Source organism: Opisthocomus hoazin, chromosome 11 (genome assembly GCF_030867145.1).
Source record: "Opisthocomus hoazin isolate bOpiHoa1 chromosome 11, bOpiHoa1.hap1, whole genome shotgun sequence".
NCBI lineage: Eukaryota > Metazoa > Chordata > Aves > Opisthocomiformes > Opisthocomidae > Opisthocomus > Opisthocomus hoazin.
This window is the reverse complement of record NC_134424.1, coordinates 2,252,390-2,270,281: the sequence shown is the minus strand read 5'-3', so window position 1 is coordinate 2,270,281 and position 17,892 is coordinate 2,252,390. Positions and strand designations below refer to the sequence as shown.

At 48.0% G+C, this 17,892-nt stretch overlaps 1 protein-coding gene across 6 annotated transcripts in view; it reads right to left on the bottom strand.

Annotated features, from left to right (window-relative positions):
• Positions 1-17,892, bottom strand: part of SUMF1 (sulfatase modifying factor 1) — a 35,701-nt gene that overhangs the window by 5,772 nt on the left and 12,037 nt on the right. For 3 of the 6 annotated variants that reach the window (XM_075432690.1, XM_075432689.1, XM_075432688.1), the window contains exons 4-9: positions 9,968-10,050; positions 7,633-7,755; positions 7,473-7,526; positions 6,431-6,684; positions 6,219-6,333; positions 5,183-5,296 (exon numbers count right to left, since the gene is read on the bottom strand). In XM_075432690.1, the coding sequence (XP_075288805.1) occupies positions 5,183-5,296; positions 6,219-6,333; positions 6,431-6,684; positions 7,473-7,526; positions 7,633-7,755; positions 9,968-10,050 (743 nt within the window). The remainder of the gene's footprint in view (positions 1-5,182; positions 5,297-6,218; positions 6,334-6,430; positions 6,685-7,472; positions 7,527-7,632; positions 7,756-9,967; positions 10,051-17,892) is intronic. The other 3 variants (XM_075432692.1, XM_075432693.1, XM_075432691.1) reach the window with 1 other exon arrangement.

Genomic DNA, 17,892 nt, shown 5'->3' with positions numbered 1-17,892 from the left:
TATTTCTTATAATTAAAAAGAGGAAGGCCTCCAATGTCAGTACTTGCTCATGCTTCTATCTTCCTTGTAGATAAAGGAACCCTGCTTTGTTTGTGCTTACCCACAATAAAAACTAATGAAAGCACTGCAATTACAGTCACATTTGATTAAAACAAGCAAATCTTTGTTCCACCAAACATTGGTTTACGCCTTTACCTGGAGAAGTGTACCATCTGGCACCGGAGTGGAAGGACATTTGCTGTCCACATGCAGAGAGCCAGAGCTGTCCAGACTTTGATCCCAGATTTAAAGAACAGCATTTACTGTATATTGGCAGTTTATTTTGTAGTATAATATTGTAACAGACATATTACAGTCTGACTGCGTGATTACAAGTGCTTGTGCAGTCCATTACCAAAGCTTCTAAGTAAGATTATTCTTTAAAGACTTATTAAAATACATCATAGAAGCTTTTTTTTTAAAATGAAAAAGAAAGTTGTCTTTCTTTCATTACATCAAACAAATGCTTTCTGAAGTTGCATCATAATTTCCTATGCACAGTCAGCTACACAACCACGCTGTTTTGAGCTAAATCCATTTTCAAACGGAGAACCGCAGGTCATAAGAAGCTATGCACTGTACATAGAACACCCGAGCCAGAAGTCATGACAACTGAAGTGGCCCCATAAAGGGACTGTGCTTTGATTGATCTCACACACACACACGCTTGGCTACTGTCTGCCAAATGATTATTTACATTTTTTCAAACAAAAAAAACACAACCCACCCACCCCAGTGCTTCCTAGCCCTGCCCTTGTGCACCAAATAGTAGCTGCAAGATGTAATAATGAAACATTTTTCACGAGTTTGTCTTAAATTGGGGATTTTTTTTACCATTCATGAGAAAAATCAGCCCAGCAGCACTTCTTTCCGACAGCAGCAGTGCTCTGGCTTTTCACCCACGGCCGACCTTGGAGAAGCTGAAGTATCGGTTTTATCTTTTCACAAGTGGATTTTATTATTCCCTCCAAACTGAGTCCAACCACACAAACCCCACCTCACGCACTTGATTAAGATGCGCTGCAAGCCTGTCCTTGTCCTGCTGTGTGGCCCCACACTGTGCAGCTCCAAGATGTCTTGGAGCAAAATAATTTTGGAGAACAGCAGCAAGACAGCTCGCTGCGTCCTCTCCTGGCACTCGCTCGGGTAACGAACTCCTCCAGAGAGGAGCCCCAGAACACACGATGTGTGCTGGAGGACAGCCATGGTGCGTAACAGCCTGGCACCCTAAATCTCGATGCACGACAAAGTTCTGCTTACAAAGGCTTCTAGTGGTTTGTGAACACGGACCAGGACTATGCTGGGAGGTGAGGGGAAGTTAGAAGAACGGGTCACAATTGAGAGACGCTATTCCATCTGAAATTGAGAAAATTTAGAAGTTATTTCCATGTGTAAAAGAGTTTTCCACAGGCATCTGTTTTAGTTGTGGCTGATTCTGGTTTGTTTGGGATTCCTGATATTTGAGATTTCCACTGGACCGTCCTGCTGCACTAAGCAAGTGTTACTGGCTTGACTGCTTCCCGTGCTTTTCTGGGAGAGCACAGCACTGACCTCCACTGGTCCTGCCTGCTTGTGAAACGGAGAGGCTGCCAACAGCCAAAAGGGCTGCACAGATCCCACGAGAAGCAGACATCAAGAGAACAGCCGCTTGCCCCTTCCGTTTTGTACACGCCACTGTTACAACACAAAGAAGCGTCTGGACCGGAAGAGCTGAGGAGACTCTTAGTTGCAGAAGTGTCCAATTCAGCTCTTAACGAACGGGCTGTGCAAACAAACCCCCGGCCGCACTAACGCTCTGCTCCTACCGTCACACCCTAACCCGCGGGCCGTCTCTGCACGCCGCTGACGTGGGAGCTCTGCCTGCACCCCCAAAGCCCCGCTCCTGCTAACTGGGCCCAGCGCTCCGGCGCTGCACAGCTCAGCGCCTCAGGGACGCGGTGCCGAGCTCTGCACTCCACGGACTTGAGCTGCATGAAAATCTTTCAAGTTTGCTTATTTGGCTTCAGTATTTGCCTGCACAGGTCCTCTGCCTGGCAAAGGAGAGGAAGAACACTGTGCCACTGTTAGAGCATAATGTAGACCTAACACCTTAAAAAGTAACGGACAACTTACAAAGCACTTTCAGGTGTCCCAGTTTATTTCTGCCTTTGGTAATTACTTGTGAACACAAGCTGCTCAGTCGCAGGGGAAAAAAACCAGAATCTATGTGCAAAATTCCACACATTCCTTGTCACCAGTCCACTGTACATCCAAAATCTCTCCAGTACTAGAAAACTGCTTTGAAGATTTCAGATGTTAAACTAAGTAAGTTAAAAACTTTCATTAAGCTCTGACCCTCTAGAAGAATTCCTGGTCTCTTAGGCAGAAAGAATACATCCTATATATAGGTTATGCTGACTTGTACTCTGGAGAGACTGAAGAGATTGGCTCTGATAGATATGGTGCTAATCATTCTTAATGTCTCGGAAGATACTGCAGCCTGGCTATTTTGGGACACCTTTTCACATTATGAGAGTCAGTTTCCTTATCCATTTAATCAGAAAAACCCTTTGGAATTCACTTTGAAGTGCTCTGCCTCAGACACTAGACTCTGGCAATTAGTTTCCAACTGAAAATAAACGCACATCATCATTGTTAACACTCAACTTTTAAATATTTTCTGAAATGTCTGCAAAATGTTTGTGCCAAATCTAAAAAGCAAACTCGTAGCCGCTGAAGTTTAACAGAGCAGAAGTCACACGACCCCTCTTTCTCACCGTCACCTCAGCTCAACACCACAGCACTGCCGCATTGACCTTATAACGACAAAGCGTCTCGTTTAAGTCAGTCATTCTAATGAAGGTGCACCACTTCAGAAACAGGATTTTTTTCTATTTTTCAAGTTCATACCACAGTAGCTGTAGTTCAGCAAAATGCACGCTTCCAGCTGGTTTTGTGCAGCTTGGCCAGGTTGGGAAGGCTGCCACAGACAGAGATCTGTTGTTTTTTCTGTAACGAACCCAGATGTAGTTAACTAGCACCAACAGCAGGGAAGGGATTAGCTGCAAGCTGCAGTTTGGATGAAGACTCCTGGAGGTTTTTTCCATTATTAGCACGTAACTTCCACAGAAATTAGTCGTTTCATGGCTCTCACCTACAGAAGCCAGTCATGGTGCATGAAGAAAAGGCCTAAGACTTTGCCAGCGATGACACAGAGCCTTTAAGCAGTATCTGTTTAAACAAACGACGTGCACTACCTCATGCTAACCTACAGACCAACCCAGACAAAAACCTCTGGAACATATCTAGGTGCAACAGACCCCAGATCTGTGACTTCTAAGTTCTCTATATAAGCACCATCAAAAGTGATTTTATCCTCCAGACTTGGCCGAGTTACTCCATTCTGGTTTCCCAGCGTTGCCACTTCTTGCCAGGGCAGCAGGCTCCTGGAGAGCTGTGCCCTCCTCCCTGCCCCGCATCGTGGGCTGCCGTCACACCGAGAACCGGAGGGAGACGAGCCGGGACCGTCGACACGCTACGAGCTGCCGGGCGCTGTCTGTCCCTGGAAGGGTGCGGGTGGGCAAGGGGTCCCCTCTCCTGCCCCAGCTCAGGCAGCGTAGGCAGATCGGGGCGCATTGGTGCCAGGCACCGAGGTGAAGCTGCCTTCAGCAGCGAGCAGGGTAAAGCAGAAGCTTCTCTGGTACAAACCGTGGTGACCACAGAGGCTGGAACGCAAAGCCCAGCCTTGCTCACTCCCCTCCTCCTCCTCCTCCTCCTCCTCCCCTGACTGAGGCTGCAATCAAATCAATACTCTGCCCTGCCAGGGCAGAGGTTTGGCTAGGTTTATTGTTCTTCACCTTCATCCAATTTACATTCTGCTAGCTACTCCAGGCTTCATCTTTAGAAATGTTGCTCTTAAACTGGCCTTGTTTCCATTCATAACACACAGAAAAAAAGTTACCCTTAATTGCGTATAAAAACCCACCAGAACGGAAACAGAGCTGCAAGACAGCAGATGTTTCTCTCCTAATCAATCAGCATGCAAACAGAAAAAAAAAAAATCTGAAGAATTAGTTTGAATGCTAAGTGTAAGTTCTGTCTGAATGTCAGCTGTCTACGAGTCACTGGATGAGACGGGGTGTTTACACGTTCAGAGACCGCTCCTGCAGTACAGCCTCCCATTACTGCCGAATCAGAGACCAGCAGAAAACTTTGGCTACTGTGAAATACTCAAACCACATCATATGGATTTGTGCAGAGTGTCAAAGCACGGAACAGCAAAAAGAAAAGTTCAGCAAGTTCCTCAAGCTACTTCCAAAGGCCTCCAGCTCAGTCCGGCGTACCAGAGAGACTACACATCGTGAGAGACCGCAGCACGGGGATACTCAAATCCTGCAGCAAACAGCGAGCTCCTGCCCTGTGAGGTTTAATTGGTTTTCTCTTTACAGATAACGGTGTCTGAACAAAACAAGCTCTGTGAGAGCAGCAGTGTGGCTCTCAGATTCAGTCACCCCGGATAAATGAGAGAGCAGGAGATGTAATACCAGAACTCCAACCTGGTGCGAGATACTGCGCGAGAAGCCCCACCTACAAAGCTCACCCTGCAGGACCTCTTTCTCTGCCCGCCCCGCAGAAAACCAAAGATTAACCTCTCAAAGCCTGGCAAGCTGCTTCTCCCCATACGCTTCGGCCTTGCTACATGCTGAGTTTTAAATGAGCTATTAGAAGCCAGAAAGATAACTCATGATGGTTTGTTCTCTACCAGGAGGAAAAAAGAAAAAAAAAGTAGTACAACTTGTAGCAACATAAGTGAACAAAAAAAATCCTTCCTCCTCTCCCCTTTTCCCCCACTGCCTCCCCCCCCCCCCTCTTTTTTTTTTTAATTCCACTGCATTAGCAAATTCTTGATTTATGTAGTCTGCTGCCAGTTTGGAAGCATTCAACTACCAACCAGTTGTGAACGGCTGTCCACGAAAAACAAATCAATAAAACCCCTGCCCTACAGCACTACACCTCCAGCATCCGATTTGTGGCTTCCTAATGCCCCAGCACCCAGCCGCGCCCCGGCAGAGAGGAGCAAAGCCCAGCAGGGTTTCCAACAGCACCCAGAGCAGCACGGCAGGAGGGAGCTCTGTCCTTCACGTGAGGCCAGCGAGACACTTACAGGGTTGTGAGCTTCGCCCGCCGAGTGGCCAACAGCCCACCAGTCAGCCGTCCACTCCCAGGCGTTCCCGACCATGTTGAACAAGCCGTATCCGTTGGGAGGAAACGCAGTGACCTGCACAAGACGGGGACACAAGCGCCAGTTCTGTAAGGCACTCCAGGGAAATCCTGGTTTTAACCCTGAAGGCGCGTTTGTCTCTACCAGGAGCTTCTGCTTTCGCATCTCAAAAGCGGGCACCCAGTTCGCAGCGCAGGACTAACGCCTTACATACGCCGTTTAAATAAAAGAGAAGGAAAGAATGAGCTGTTCCTGTCCCCCATGACCTCAGCACCCCACTCCCGCCGTGGCACAGCACACCTCCTCGCGGGCTTTGGAGACTGCTCCTCTGCACAGAGCCACTGTCTGGCCAGCAGACCCAGACCTGCGCGTCGCGTTGGTGACCTGACCTCCGCGCTGACAGCTTCCAGGTTCCCCTTCCCACCAAAGAAAAGCAAGGGTAGCTGCCAGCTCACGCATCCGCAGACTTCTCTGCTGATGAAGCTTTCTGGACTTGCTTTAACTATCATTAAATAATTCATTCGCATTCTTGATGGCCTTTAAAATTCCACTCCCTTGTTTGCCATACGAGACAGGCTGAAGCTTTCCAAAAAGGGAAGTTTCATTTCTTTTAAACTATCACATGATTTTTGTGCTTTGGGAACAACTACCCAAAAAAATGAGAGTTCAAAAAATTGTAACGCCAAAAGCGCAGGCAGAAAGTATTTCAGCATCTGACTGTAAACTGACAGGAAAGGGGGAAAAGAGGTCAGTGAGAGGAACTAAAAGTTAAAATGAAAGTAATCTTTACTTTTCAATTAGCTTTTAAAAAGTATCCCTTGGTAGTACTCCAGCCTGCAGTGAAATCTACTGTAACTTTAAAAATCTAGAGGTGAGAGAGCACAGGAATGGAAAACAGACGTGGCCCAGTGTGCAGACCTCGATTTCAGGAAGGCCAAGCTGGTTTCCACAGGATTAATTCACCCTGAGACACACTTACGGGCGCGGTGCCTTTGTACCCGTCCTCGGCAGTGTTGTCAGCTGGGAACACGCCCTGCCAGATGTTGGCATAATGCTGCCCTTTCGGCTGGAGCTTGTTGCCCCACGGGAAAAGTCTATTAAGAGACACAGAAGAACAGTTGTCAGACACTTTTTCTTTTTTAAATAAAAAATGAGACACACCACACAGCCCTCCCTTCCTCCCCACCTTACCCTGGAGAACCGCTTGGATTCCAGTCCCATCTGTACCAACATCTAGCAGGCTTCCAAGGAGAGCAAGGGTTCTACGAGGACGATTCGTACACGGAGGAGGGAAAGGCAGCACTGCCCCACACAGCGCAGAGCCCAGGACACAGGATGGAGCAGACCTAAGCCTGTTCCTCACCATGTCGTCCCCTTCTCCCCACGCCCACAGTCGGATGGCAGGTGGATCCGTGGCCCTGCAGTTGCTGTGCAGTGATGTGATCCTGGGGTGCATCAAGAAGAGTGTGGCCAGCAGGACGAGGGAGGTTCTCCTTCCCCTCTACACTGCCCTGGTGAGGCCCCATCTGCAGTACTGTGTCCAGTTCTGGGCTCCCCAGTTCAAGAAAGATGAGGAGCTACTGGAGAGAGTCCAGCGGAGGGCTACGAGGATGATGAGGGGACTGGAACATCTCTCCTACGAGGAGAGGCTGAGGGAGCTGGGCTTGTTCAGCCTGAAGAAGAGAAGGCTGCGAGGGGACCTAATATATACTTATAAATACCTGAAGGGTGGGTGTCAGGAGGATGGGGCCAAGTTCTTTTCAGTGGTGCCCAGTGACAGGACAAGGGGCAACGGGCACAAACTGAAGCAGAGGAAGTTCCGTCTGAACACGAGGAAGAACTTCTTCCCTCTGAGGGTGACGGAGCACTGGAACAGGCTGCCCAGGGAGGCTGTGGAGTCTCCTTCTCTGGAGATATTCCAGCCCCGCCTGGCCGCGGTGCTGTGCAGCCTGCTCTGGGTGACCCTGCTTGGGCAGGGGGTTGGGCTGGGTGACCCACAGAGGTCCCTGCCAACCCCTACTATTCTGTGATTCTGTGATGTAGTTATTTACTGCTTCAGCTGCTTCGCAACTCTCCGGGCCTTGGCACCGAGCTCTTTCACTACACCTTTTGTCTCCTGCAATAGCCTCAGCGTTTGGCACATCTCCTCCTCTCTCGGGCTCCCTGCGCTCTCCTCCCACTACAGAGTCCAGACCACAACATACCACGTAGGCATTTCGGGAAACTCACTCACATATAGGAATCTCCGAAGAGTAAGTCAGCGATCTGTTTACCACAGATGTGCATGCTACACAGGAAAAAGACACTGAGGGTAATAAAACCCCACACGACTCCCCCTTATCTAGTAAATACCAGTTTGAAACATCTATCAGGGACCCGCCCATGACAGGTACCTATTTTCCAGGCCCCCTCGACAGCTGTATTCCCACTCAGCCTCCGTTGGTAACCGTTTCCCTGCCCATGTGCAGAATGCCACAGCATCGTTCCAGGAAACATGAAGAACGGGATGATCCATTCTGGGGAACAAAATACACAGGGCAAGATCAGCAGCAGAACTAGGCAAGCTCACAGCTACGCAGCACAAGCGCTTCACGAAACTCTTTTAGAGACGGCCACAAAGGTCTGGGAGGAAGTTCCCAGTTTGGTTACAACTGGGCATGACATCTGATTATTTTTACAGAAAAGAAGCCATTTAAAGAAAGACAGCAAGTTGCTGGAAGGGAAGTGCAGCCATCAGAGAAAAACAAGGAAGAGAAAAAAAATGAACTTCTTCGTCTCATCCCGCTTTTATGTACAGCTCTCTACAGCTACCAAAGACACTCGTGGCTTGGGCTCTCTCTTGGTCTCACCTCAGAACCTGGCTGCTGCCAGGAGCCAGCGAAGAACTATCAACATTTCCACAGAAGCCAGAGTATTAGTGCTCAGAAACCCAAAGGAAGGCACCAAGAGCCTGCAGCGTTCCTACTCCTTGCTGGCCTGGCTTAACAGGAAGCGAAGATTCTTGATAGGAAACTTTACGTTGCAGTTTAATGGCGAACACTCATCACTTCCCTGCACACTCTTCTCTTCGCTGCAGGCTCTTTGCTGTCAGCTGTGGGGCTTTTGAGGGAGAGGTGAGATGAGACAGAGTCCTTACTCTTAGCAACATCAGCATTTGCAGCACCCAATCCAGGAAACGGTGAACTGCAGAAATTTAGCAAAATCGGTATTTTTCTTCAGGTGTTTCTGCAGCCCACAGTCCACACAAAAGCTCCCATCTTCTCTTTGGTTTGGTTCCAGGGTTGCCTGTGCAATCCTGGTCTCTTTTTCCAGAAAAAGAAAGAAAAAACGCCTAGTCGTTCTTGTCACAGGGATCCCCCCCATCCAAGCCTCTACTACACCAAGGTACTTCAAGCTGCGGGTGCTGGTCCAGAAGACAGTCACAGAGGACTTCTCTTGCCTGGCCTTTCCTGCCCGATTCAAGAAGCCAGCGCCTGCCTGCTGGGCCATCAGGCTACGGCCACGTGGCAACTTCACCAGCCGCTGTCCTCGGCCAGGCTCGCGCCATACTTCTGCAAGGCGAGATTTACACGGCAGGTTCCCAGCTCTCATCAGCTGCCTGTGACCTAAATTCCTCTCTCTCCCCCTACCAACGCCTCCTGACATTATCTCTATTTTTGCCTCAGATAATTCTTTCATTGCCCTTGGAGAACAGACAACGGACTTGTTACTAAGGAGTTCAGCCATCAGGTGATCTTGCACTAACAAAGCCCTGTCCTTGGAGGACTCGGAACCACGCCAGCATCTCCCAGATCTAGGCTAGAGAGCCTGACTCCATTTCAAACAGCAGTTCTGAAACTTTAACTAGCTGATTAAGGCAGCTGGTGCCAACTTCACTGACACCTGCCTAGCGAGAGGAAGAGTTGCAGTACAAGAGGTCCCAAACCAAGACAGTCACGTCCAAGTAAGCACACGGTAACACCCGTAACCAAACAAGGGCTTTCAACATGTGCAGCCCAGGGCTAGGTCTGCAGCATCCACAAAAAGCACCTGAGAATAATGAAGCCTTTTCATTTTCTAGGCATAAAACTCATTCCACTTCTGGATGGAAAGAGATTGCATAAAGACACGGATCAGCAAGTTTCAGGGTTCATGCTGGCAAAGCACGGCACTAGCTATAGGCTGTTAAGGTAAAGAGTACAGTTTTCCAAAGCATTTAGAGCTTCCAGATAAAGTCACAAGTCGCTTCCCACAATAATCAGCCCACAAAGTCAGAATACAGTAAAAAGCACAAAACTCTTCAGTCTTCTGCTGCCAGAGATAGGCCCCCACATCCCAGATGGAGGACGCGCTGCACAGACTCCCACAGCACGCGTGGGGCTGGCATTTCATCTTCCTCTCCAGACCCAGATCTGCACCGAGTGCTCTGGAGGTACCAACCCCCTGCAGATCTGCTCTGTCTCACCGCTGGCATATGAATGCGAACAGAAAACACGTCGAAGCACGTTTCAGTGTGGTCTCTCTTCGCTCGGGTGGGAAGTGCTTACAGACCTTTCTGAAACACTACCACGCCATTGACCATACGACCACTGAATATTGCATGCAACACGCTAGAATATGGGAAAATAGTTGCATAAACAGCAGCAGACATAACTAATTAAAACCCCTTTCTTGCCCCCCACCTGTGCAAGTTTACAGGTACATTGACAAGCAGCGTGTGTTATAACTGAATGGCCATTTATGGCTTACCTGTGGGAGATACTAGAGTCAGGACCCTCAGGGTGCTTCCAGTTGGCTTCCTTCACAGGCAGCCACCAGGGAGCAGCTGCAACCTGAAAAGGGACAAGAAAGGCCAGAGAAGAAGACTTAAATTCCCAGCTAAAGGCTATTCTGAAAAACCACCATATGACAACAAAGCTTTCATTTGCAGCTCTTGGCTCTGCCTGCAGCCCGTTGACCTCTCACTCCGACGAACCAAGGCGATCATTTGATCCACATTACAACACCGCTGGCCAGGGAACAGCACAAAGAAAATACCACCCAAAAACAAGAGAGGGAGACCAAGCCCTGAGCACACCTCCGCTGCTCTACGCGCTCACCTGCGGGTCTGAGACAAGGCACGGTTTATTCTCTTTAAGGCACAGCCTTCGGCACACTGACTGTCCTCTCAGACATTCTCAGTTCTTCACCTCTGAAAACACATGCCAAGAACACTCTGACTGTAGTGGTTGGAAGAGGTGGGAAGGTCAGAGCTTTGCTCTGCTCTGCTACACCAGTATGCCCCCAGTACAGCTACACCAGTTAACCTCCTGGCTGGCTTCAGCCTGACACATTCTGCAGAGATGATAAAAAAAGACAGTTCTGGCTTAAAGAGAATTTTCACCCCAATTATTTGCTCCCTCGACTCACAGGTCTTGGAATAACCAAAACAAAATCCTGATGACATCTTTCAACTCGGGTCAAAACACGCATCTTGCCACACATTTGCCTTCCAGTTGATTAACTCCGCAAGCTGATTTTAAATTATTTGCTATCAGCTTCCAGAAGGTGGAGACAGAAGAGCCACAGAAGTCAAGCAAAGCCTTTCTCCACCCCCCAGTTGGTTTGCTGAGCAAATGGAGCTTGCAGGCAAAATACTGTGCAATAATGCAGACATCAAGTACTTCTCTCTAACCAAAAGTCACAAATTTGTTTCTGCAATGCCAAGGAATTATTCCTGGAATACCTTCATGAAGGATTTCTTCTACTAAGCTTACTTCAAAGCTGAGAAAGTCAGTGCACAGCACATTTAACTATTCTATTCTGATTCACACTCACTTAGAAATACTTAATACCGGGTCCTTTCAGAAAATTGAGGCAAAAAAGAACACTTATGCTCATCATCAATAGTGGTTTTTTCCCAGCAGCTTGAGTGCTTGTTTCTAAAATACTCCTATTACAGAGATAATTTCCATAATGAACAAAAATCAAAGTAAATAAGCCTGCAGTGCTTCAGGAGTTAAACAGCCTACCGGGTGGGTAGCCCAGACCTCAGGGATCCCGATGCTGCTCCAATACCGGCCTGCAGAGCAACCTTCAGCAGCTTCGGCCCCCTCTGCTGCCCCTCAGCTTTCCCCCTCCAGAGGTGGCAAAGGGCAGAAGCAGAATATCTATTTCTCTTCATCATGCTGCTAAACCAACTTTGCAAAGCGTTACATACACAGGTAGGAATCGTGCCCAGAGCATTATTCTTTATCTCACCAAATGCTTCACAGGAAGAGTCCAAAAATACAAGTCACTGAAAGCTGGTACTCGGGAGACAGAGCCCGGTCAAAGAGTTTTAACAGCAGCTCTGGGAGGAAGCTGCATCCCTCAACAGTGATGAGCATTTAACATGTATTTACATATATGTGAGAGAAAAAACATCCATGACAAACAGAAGTTGTTAAAAAACCCTCTGATCCAAACTACACATCAGATCCCTCACTGCAACGTTTCAGTAGGAAAATAAACTGTAGTGCCTAAGAAATAGCAGTGCTGCTAATGCACAGAGACTTCTTACTTTCTTTTTACAGCACCTGATCAATCTATGCTCGAGCATCTCCCATGACAGCTTTTCACTCTCATCCCACCATCACAAACAGATTTTGCCTACAGCGTGCAGCTGGGTGCCCTACCTAAAAGTTCACTGCAAACCAACGGCAGTGCTGGACCGAAGCGGCAGAGCTGCTGGCCCAAGCCCAGCTGAAGAGCCCCCAGCGCTCTGCGAGCCCCAGGCAAGAGCGCTGGCTTCCCCCAGCTGCTGCAGGGCTCCTCCGGGCTGGGAAGCCACCCACACGCGGGTTTGCCACACTCTTCCAGAGCCAGTGAAGAGAAGACATCGGCATTAAGGACAAAGGAAATAAAGCAGCTCTCAGCAGCTTGCTGATGACCCAGACGCTCTGTCCATGTGCTCTCCATCCAAACAGGACCCTTCAGGCATCTCCCCAGCATGCCAAGCACCCACCACACAATTCTGGCTCACTGTTTAACAAAGCCAGCAACATTCTCCCCACAACTGGAGCCCCTGCCCTTTTCAAAAGGCCACGAGAGGTATTTGATCTCTTAGTAGAAGCTACAGCTCTGTTACTGAGCACTCAAGCCCAAAGGTGGCATCTTCATTCAGTGGGATCCTCAGCTCGACTCTCATACCATTAAAGCCTTAGAATGACCAAGCTGCTAAACAGATACCACCGTCAACAGGCTCAGAACTAGTCTGATTTAACCACTTCTTTGTATATTTTCAGCTTTAACCTTTAATGTGTACTCAAGACAGGACAGAAATCCAAAGTTTGAATTTTACAGCTCTTCAAAGAAAACACGAGAGCTGCAGCACCATTTGCTAAAGGTTCTCCATGAATCAGAAAGACCACGAGTAAGATTTCATCTGGATAGTTTCAAAGCACAACACATTTTTGTAAGTTAAACTGCTGGGCTTTGGAGAAAAATCTCTGCATGAGACTGCAAAGACTTACATTTTAGAAGACTTTAATTTTGGAAAACATTTTTGTTATGCAAAAGAAAAAAACCAGATGCTTTCAATCAGAATGGTTTATTTTAAACTGAGAAAAATATAGTCTCTCTGCATGAGAGCACTACGCGTGCACATCTTCTGTTTCTGGCTCTGCTGAGCTGAGCACCAAATGGCTGCCAGCCTCTGCAGAACACCCAGATCTTTAAAGGAGTTACACATATAGTACTAGGACAGTGATAACAGGGATAGACTAAGTACAGCCTTCAATAATTAATTAGAAACTAATCTAAGTCAGCCACTGACACCGGGAGCAGGCACCAAGATGCTCTTTGCAAAAGAGAAAGTCATGTACCTGAAATTTACAGTCCTTTCAAAAAACTGCTCAGAAGTCTTTACAGCTTTTAATTGCTCTAAATCCAATTAGTAGACGAGCTAATTAGACAGAGATAATACAACATCACAGTTAATACAGCAAAGCCCTCCCTTGCCACTAACGAGCTTAGTTCCTTTCACAATACTTCGCCTTCTCCTGCTTCACTCCAGACCGTGTGCTCGGTACACCGGCAACCGGTTCATTCTGTAAAAACAGCAGCACGCGTCGCTGAACAGATCTTGGGGAGACACTGAATTAGAGGACAGCCTCACCTTCCTCCTGATGAACTCTCCCCAGCGTAGCCTATCGCGTCTGACAGACCAGGGTAGCCCTCGCTGCCTCGACAGCCGAGGCAGCGCAGTTCTAGGGGCAAAGCACACCTCGGAGGCAGAGGAGCTCAGTGCTTGGTTTGGTCTCATCCAGCCAGAAACATGGAATACCCAGCTCTCTGCTCCAGGATTAAACCTTCCGAACTCACTGTCCTGCTTACCAGAGACTGGTAGAGCTGCGGAGAAAGAGAGACCACGACACAACAACACTGGGAAGATGTACTAACAGTTAAAGCCGACCTACGAGTTTCCCACTCAAAGCAATTTGCAGAACTGATGCCTGTACTCCCACTATCGGCTTGCATAAAATTCAAAGTATCCAATTTTCTTTTCAAAGTAGGCTGGGATATCCTAAGTTTAACGGCTCCATTAACTCGTGATTTTAAGATTTTTAGACTACTTTACAATCATCTTCAAGAAAATTCCTTCCTAAACATACATAGAAAAATGAAAGGGAGGAACACCAGGAAAGTCCATTTCATGGTCAGCATTACACGGTTACTGGCACTGCAAAAGCAGTACAGGAATACCCTCAAAAACACACCCAAAAAACACCCAAAAAACCCACCCAATAACCATGAAAACATCTGTTTTGGTCTTGCCCCTAACACGGCACTGGCTGTGTTAGAAAAAACCCAACCCCCTACTTTAGCTCCAAATCTCAAATTCAAATCACCGTTATGTGTTAGAAAAATCACCAAAAATAAACTCAACTGAGTAGCTAATCTTGGCTCTAATTCCACATCTAACATGCAGCAAGTCAGTTGAAATAACAAAGCTGTAGTTTTTAACCTTAAATCAGGCCCAGAAGATAATGAGGAGTTGGTGCTGTTGTGCAGACACGTAGCACCAAACACCTTGGTGCTGTGCTACAGCGTTACAACGCCGCGGTAATATCATGCGGCCTGCACGCACTAGGTCAAGGTGAACATCTGGAAGAAGCCAAAGTTGTTGCAGAGTAAGAGCTCCAGCAATTCAGGAATCAACGGTCTGAAAAGATATTTTCTGAGTGAGAAGTAGCCTAAGTCTGGAAAACATTTCAAGAACCGTTTATTAAGTGGTGGGTTCTTAAAGAACGATACGCACGCTTCAGCTTCCGAAGCCGACTTTGTAGGTCACCACTTCTTTGAGTCCGACCGTGTTAAACACTGCACATCTTCACTCTGCAAAAGCATCTGCCAGGCTACAACAGCAACGCGTGCTTCGGCTGGAAGCAGGGAAGTTTAGAAGCATTATCTCTGGGAAATACACCCAGTGGTCCGGACACCCTCATCGCTAGCGTTGGGAGAGTGTGAGAAAAAATTAGTTATTCAGTAAAGAATATAATTTTTGGATGAGGTTTTATTCTATCCATAGATCTCTGACAATTTTCCCTCCTCTCAGCCACATGCTAAACCCTGAACAGCTGATTAATGAACTGCTGAAGAAAGAGGCAGACAGAAAATAGAACATTTTTAGTAGGGCAGGGAGTTTAAGAAATAAAAAGAATTACTGGGCAACAGATGAGCCACTGTTGTTTTCCCCTCAGAAACCACAAAGAAATCGAATCAGGTGGGGTCCCGCTCACGAGTAACTTTACACCTATTTTCTATTTACATCTATTTTTCTAAGTACCTTCCCAACAGCCCTCGAACCTCCTCCCTCGCTAAGATCCAGGGCAGAGATCTCCCCCTTATCCCCCGGCGGGGGTCGTTCCAGCATCCCTCCCTCCGGCCCGCAGCCCGCTCTGCCGCAGGTGGGGAGCGCCGGCCGACGCCTGCCCGCAGGAGCGGACCACGGCCACGGACAGAGCTGCCAAGCGCCGGGAGCGCGACTCGGCAGCCCCGCACATCGGCACGCGGCAGCTCCTCGGGGCCCGCGGAGCGTTCTGGGTGGCTTTGTCACCACCGGCGTGAAGTCGTGCTCTGGGTCAGAGCGGGAAATCAGCGGAGGGCAGAGAAAAAGCTCAGCCCTCCTCTGATTCAGCTTTTCCATTGGATTCAGAACTCATCACGACATGAGGGGCAGCTGGAAACAAGCCGGAGCCAAGCAGTGGCCTCCCGTGATCCTAAAGCCACTTTCCAAAAGCAAGGCAAAGCCCCGCAGCAGATGCATGCTCCCCGTCCACCTTCGTCAGCCTGCAGCTCTGCTCCTCCTTTCGATGGGCACGGCGAGCACGGCGTGAGCGTGACCCATTTCTGTGCCATACAGCATCGCTACAGCAACGGGCTCGTGTTTAAGCTGACACAGCTGTAAGGGAGTCGGAGACATCGCCACGTGAACAGTGTGGCAGCGAACGCCGCTCCCAGGCTCGAGACAAAGAGTAGATCCCTCCAGCCAGTTATCAAGGTTGTCATAGCAGCTGCACAAGGGAGACAAAATCCACATATGCAGCTGTAACTCGTATTTGTACTTGAAAATACTCTGCAGAGAAGAACAAACCTTCCATAATTACGTAGATAAACCAAACTGAAACATGACAGTCAAATTCTCCACCAAATCAGTAATTAAGGACGCTGAAACAGCTTAGAAGTAGACAGTTGAGTATTTTTCCAGAAGATAACTAATGCTTCACCTTGCCAGCTTCTGCAACGCTGCTGCAAAGTCCCGTGCTGTTTATTATATCAAAAGTCCCAGCTCCCCAAAAGCTCTAGTTACAGAAGAATCTGTTTTCATTCTTATTTTCTAAAGCCTCTAGCCTCCCTCATTAACTCAGAGATGAAAGCAACAAGGGTTTTTCTTTAATATGGAATACTGACCTTGTTTGCCTTAGAATCATAGAATCAATAAGGTTGGAAGAGACCTCTAAGATCATCAGGTCCAGCCGTCACCCCAACACCCCCACGCCTGCTAAGCCATGCCCTGAAGTGCCACGTCTACACATTTTTTGGACCCCTCCAGAGGTGGGGACTCCCCCACTGCCCTGGGCAGCCTGTTGGAAGCCTTGAGTGAAGCCCCAGCATTTTAAAGTAGTTTGAAGTTGCAGTGCCCCATAAAGGAAAGGCAGCAGATTTACAGAATACGAATAAATATATTTTAAGCCATCAGTTAGAGAAAAGGTTTCAGACTTGATCTGAAACTAGCACTTTTACCAAGGGGCCTTTTCCTTTGCATTAGGAAAGGTCATTGAACCTCATTTAAACAGTGTAATACTTCACAGCTGTGTCAATCCTCCAAGAAAAACAACCAAAAATATTTGATGCTAAAATCCAGTAAGATTCATTAAGTGCAAGTTTTGGAATCCAAAGAAGCTTCTTTTGAGAAACTGATATTCCTGGTGAGTTCCACCTGTGGAAGTCTGCTTTTCAGCCAACGTCCAAACCTGCGCTCAAGCTAGTCATTTTCTCCAATGACCAAGTGAACGTCAGCTTTAAGAAAATGAGGCGTGCACGGATACATCTACAGCCTGAGGCACAAGCAATGCCCCTCTTTAAAGTTTTAATTTATACTGATAAATGTGGACTAATCTTACTGGTAATGCCCACAGAGATGCTTCCTGCACGTCGTTCTTCATCCCACTAGTGGGAGCACAGGATAAGACGACAGAGATTAACCGTTCAATAGCTCCATCCTCCCAGCTCCTTCTAGGGGGTATCTGAAGCACTGGGGTCTGCAGGAAACAAGCTCACCCATCTCTTCCTTTGGTTTCAGTTCCCTCTGGGAAATGCCCCTGAAAAAGCAAAAGCCAAGTGTGGCAGGGATGAAACTTACCCTTGAAGCAGCAAGAAGCGTATTTGTCCGCTTGTGCTTACGCATCCTACGCATGTTGACATTTCACCAGTATCAGACAAGCTCTACAACAAGCCACCTGCTCTGCCCCAAGCCGCAGATAAGCAAGTTATTAGTGCACGCTGTCAGAAGGCACCTTCTCTATAGTAACTACTGCAAACACTAGCACTGCTAGCCTACCTGCAAACACTGCTCATTTCATTATTATTTTGAAATTCTCATTTGAAAGGCCTAATGTTTTCAGTGTTTTCAGAACCGGAGTATGCCCTTTGAATTACAGGCTAGAGGCACGGCTGTAAATGGGTCAGCTGCCCAGCTCAAGACCGCAGCAGTGGCTTCCATACAAACAGGGATGAAAGCAGCACCCTGTAGTTCTAGACTGGCCAGAACTCCTGAGTAGCGTTTGCTCAAGGCTGCCAGTGAACCAACTTCACTGCATTCTCAGACCAAAAATCCAGTACCTCCTACAGACGCACGCAGTACACAGGTCTGTACGCCTTCCGTCTCTTCACGGCAGAATTTATCCGGCCTACAAACAAAAATTAATTTTGATATCTTCCACAAGCCAAGAATAAAAACGCTCCCGCTACTCTCCAGTAAGGAAATCTAACTTGCACAGCACTCCAGTCTCGGCGAGCGCGATCCTGTTTACCTGTTCCAGGGCAGCCGCACAGCAAGCGAAACTCTTGCAGTTATCTGCAAGCGCCCTCAAATCCCCTCACTGACAAGCACGCCTCGGTGCCTGCTCATGTCACAGACACAACCTCCATGC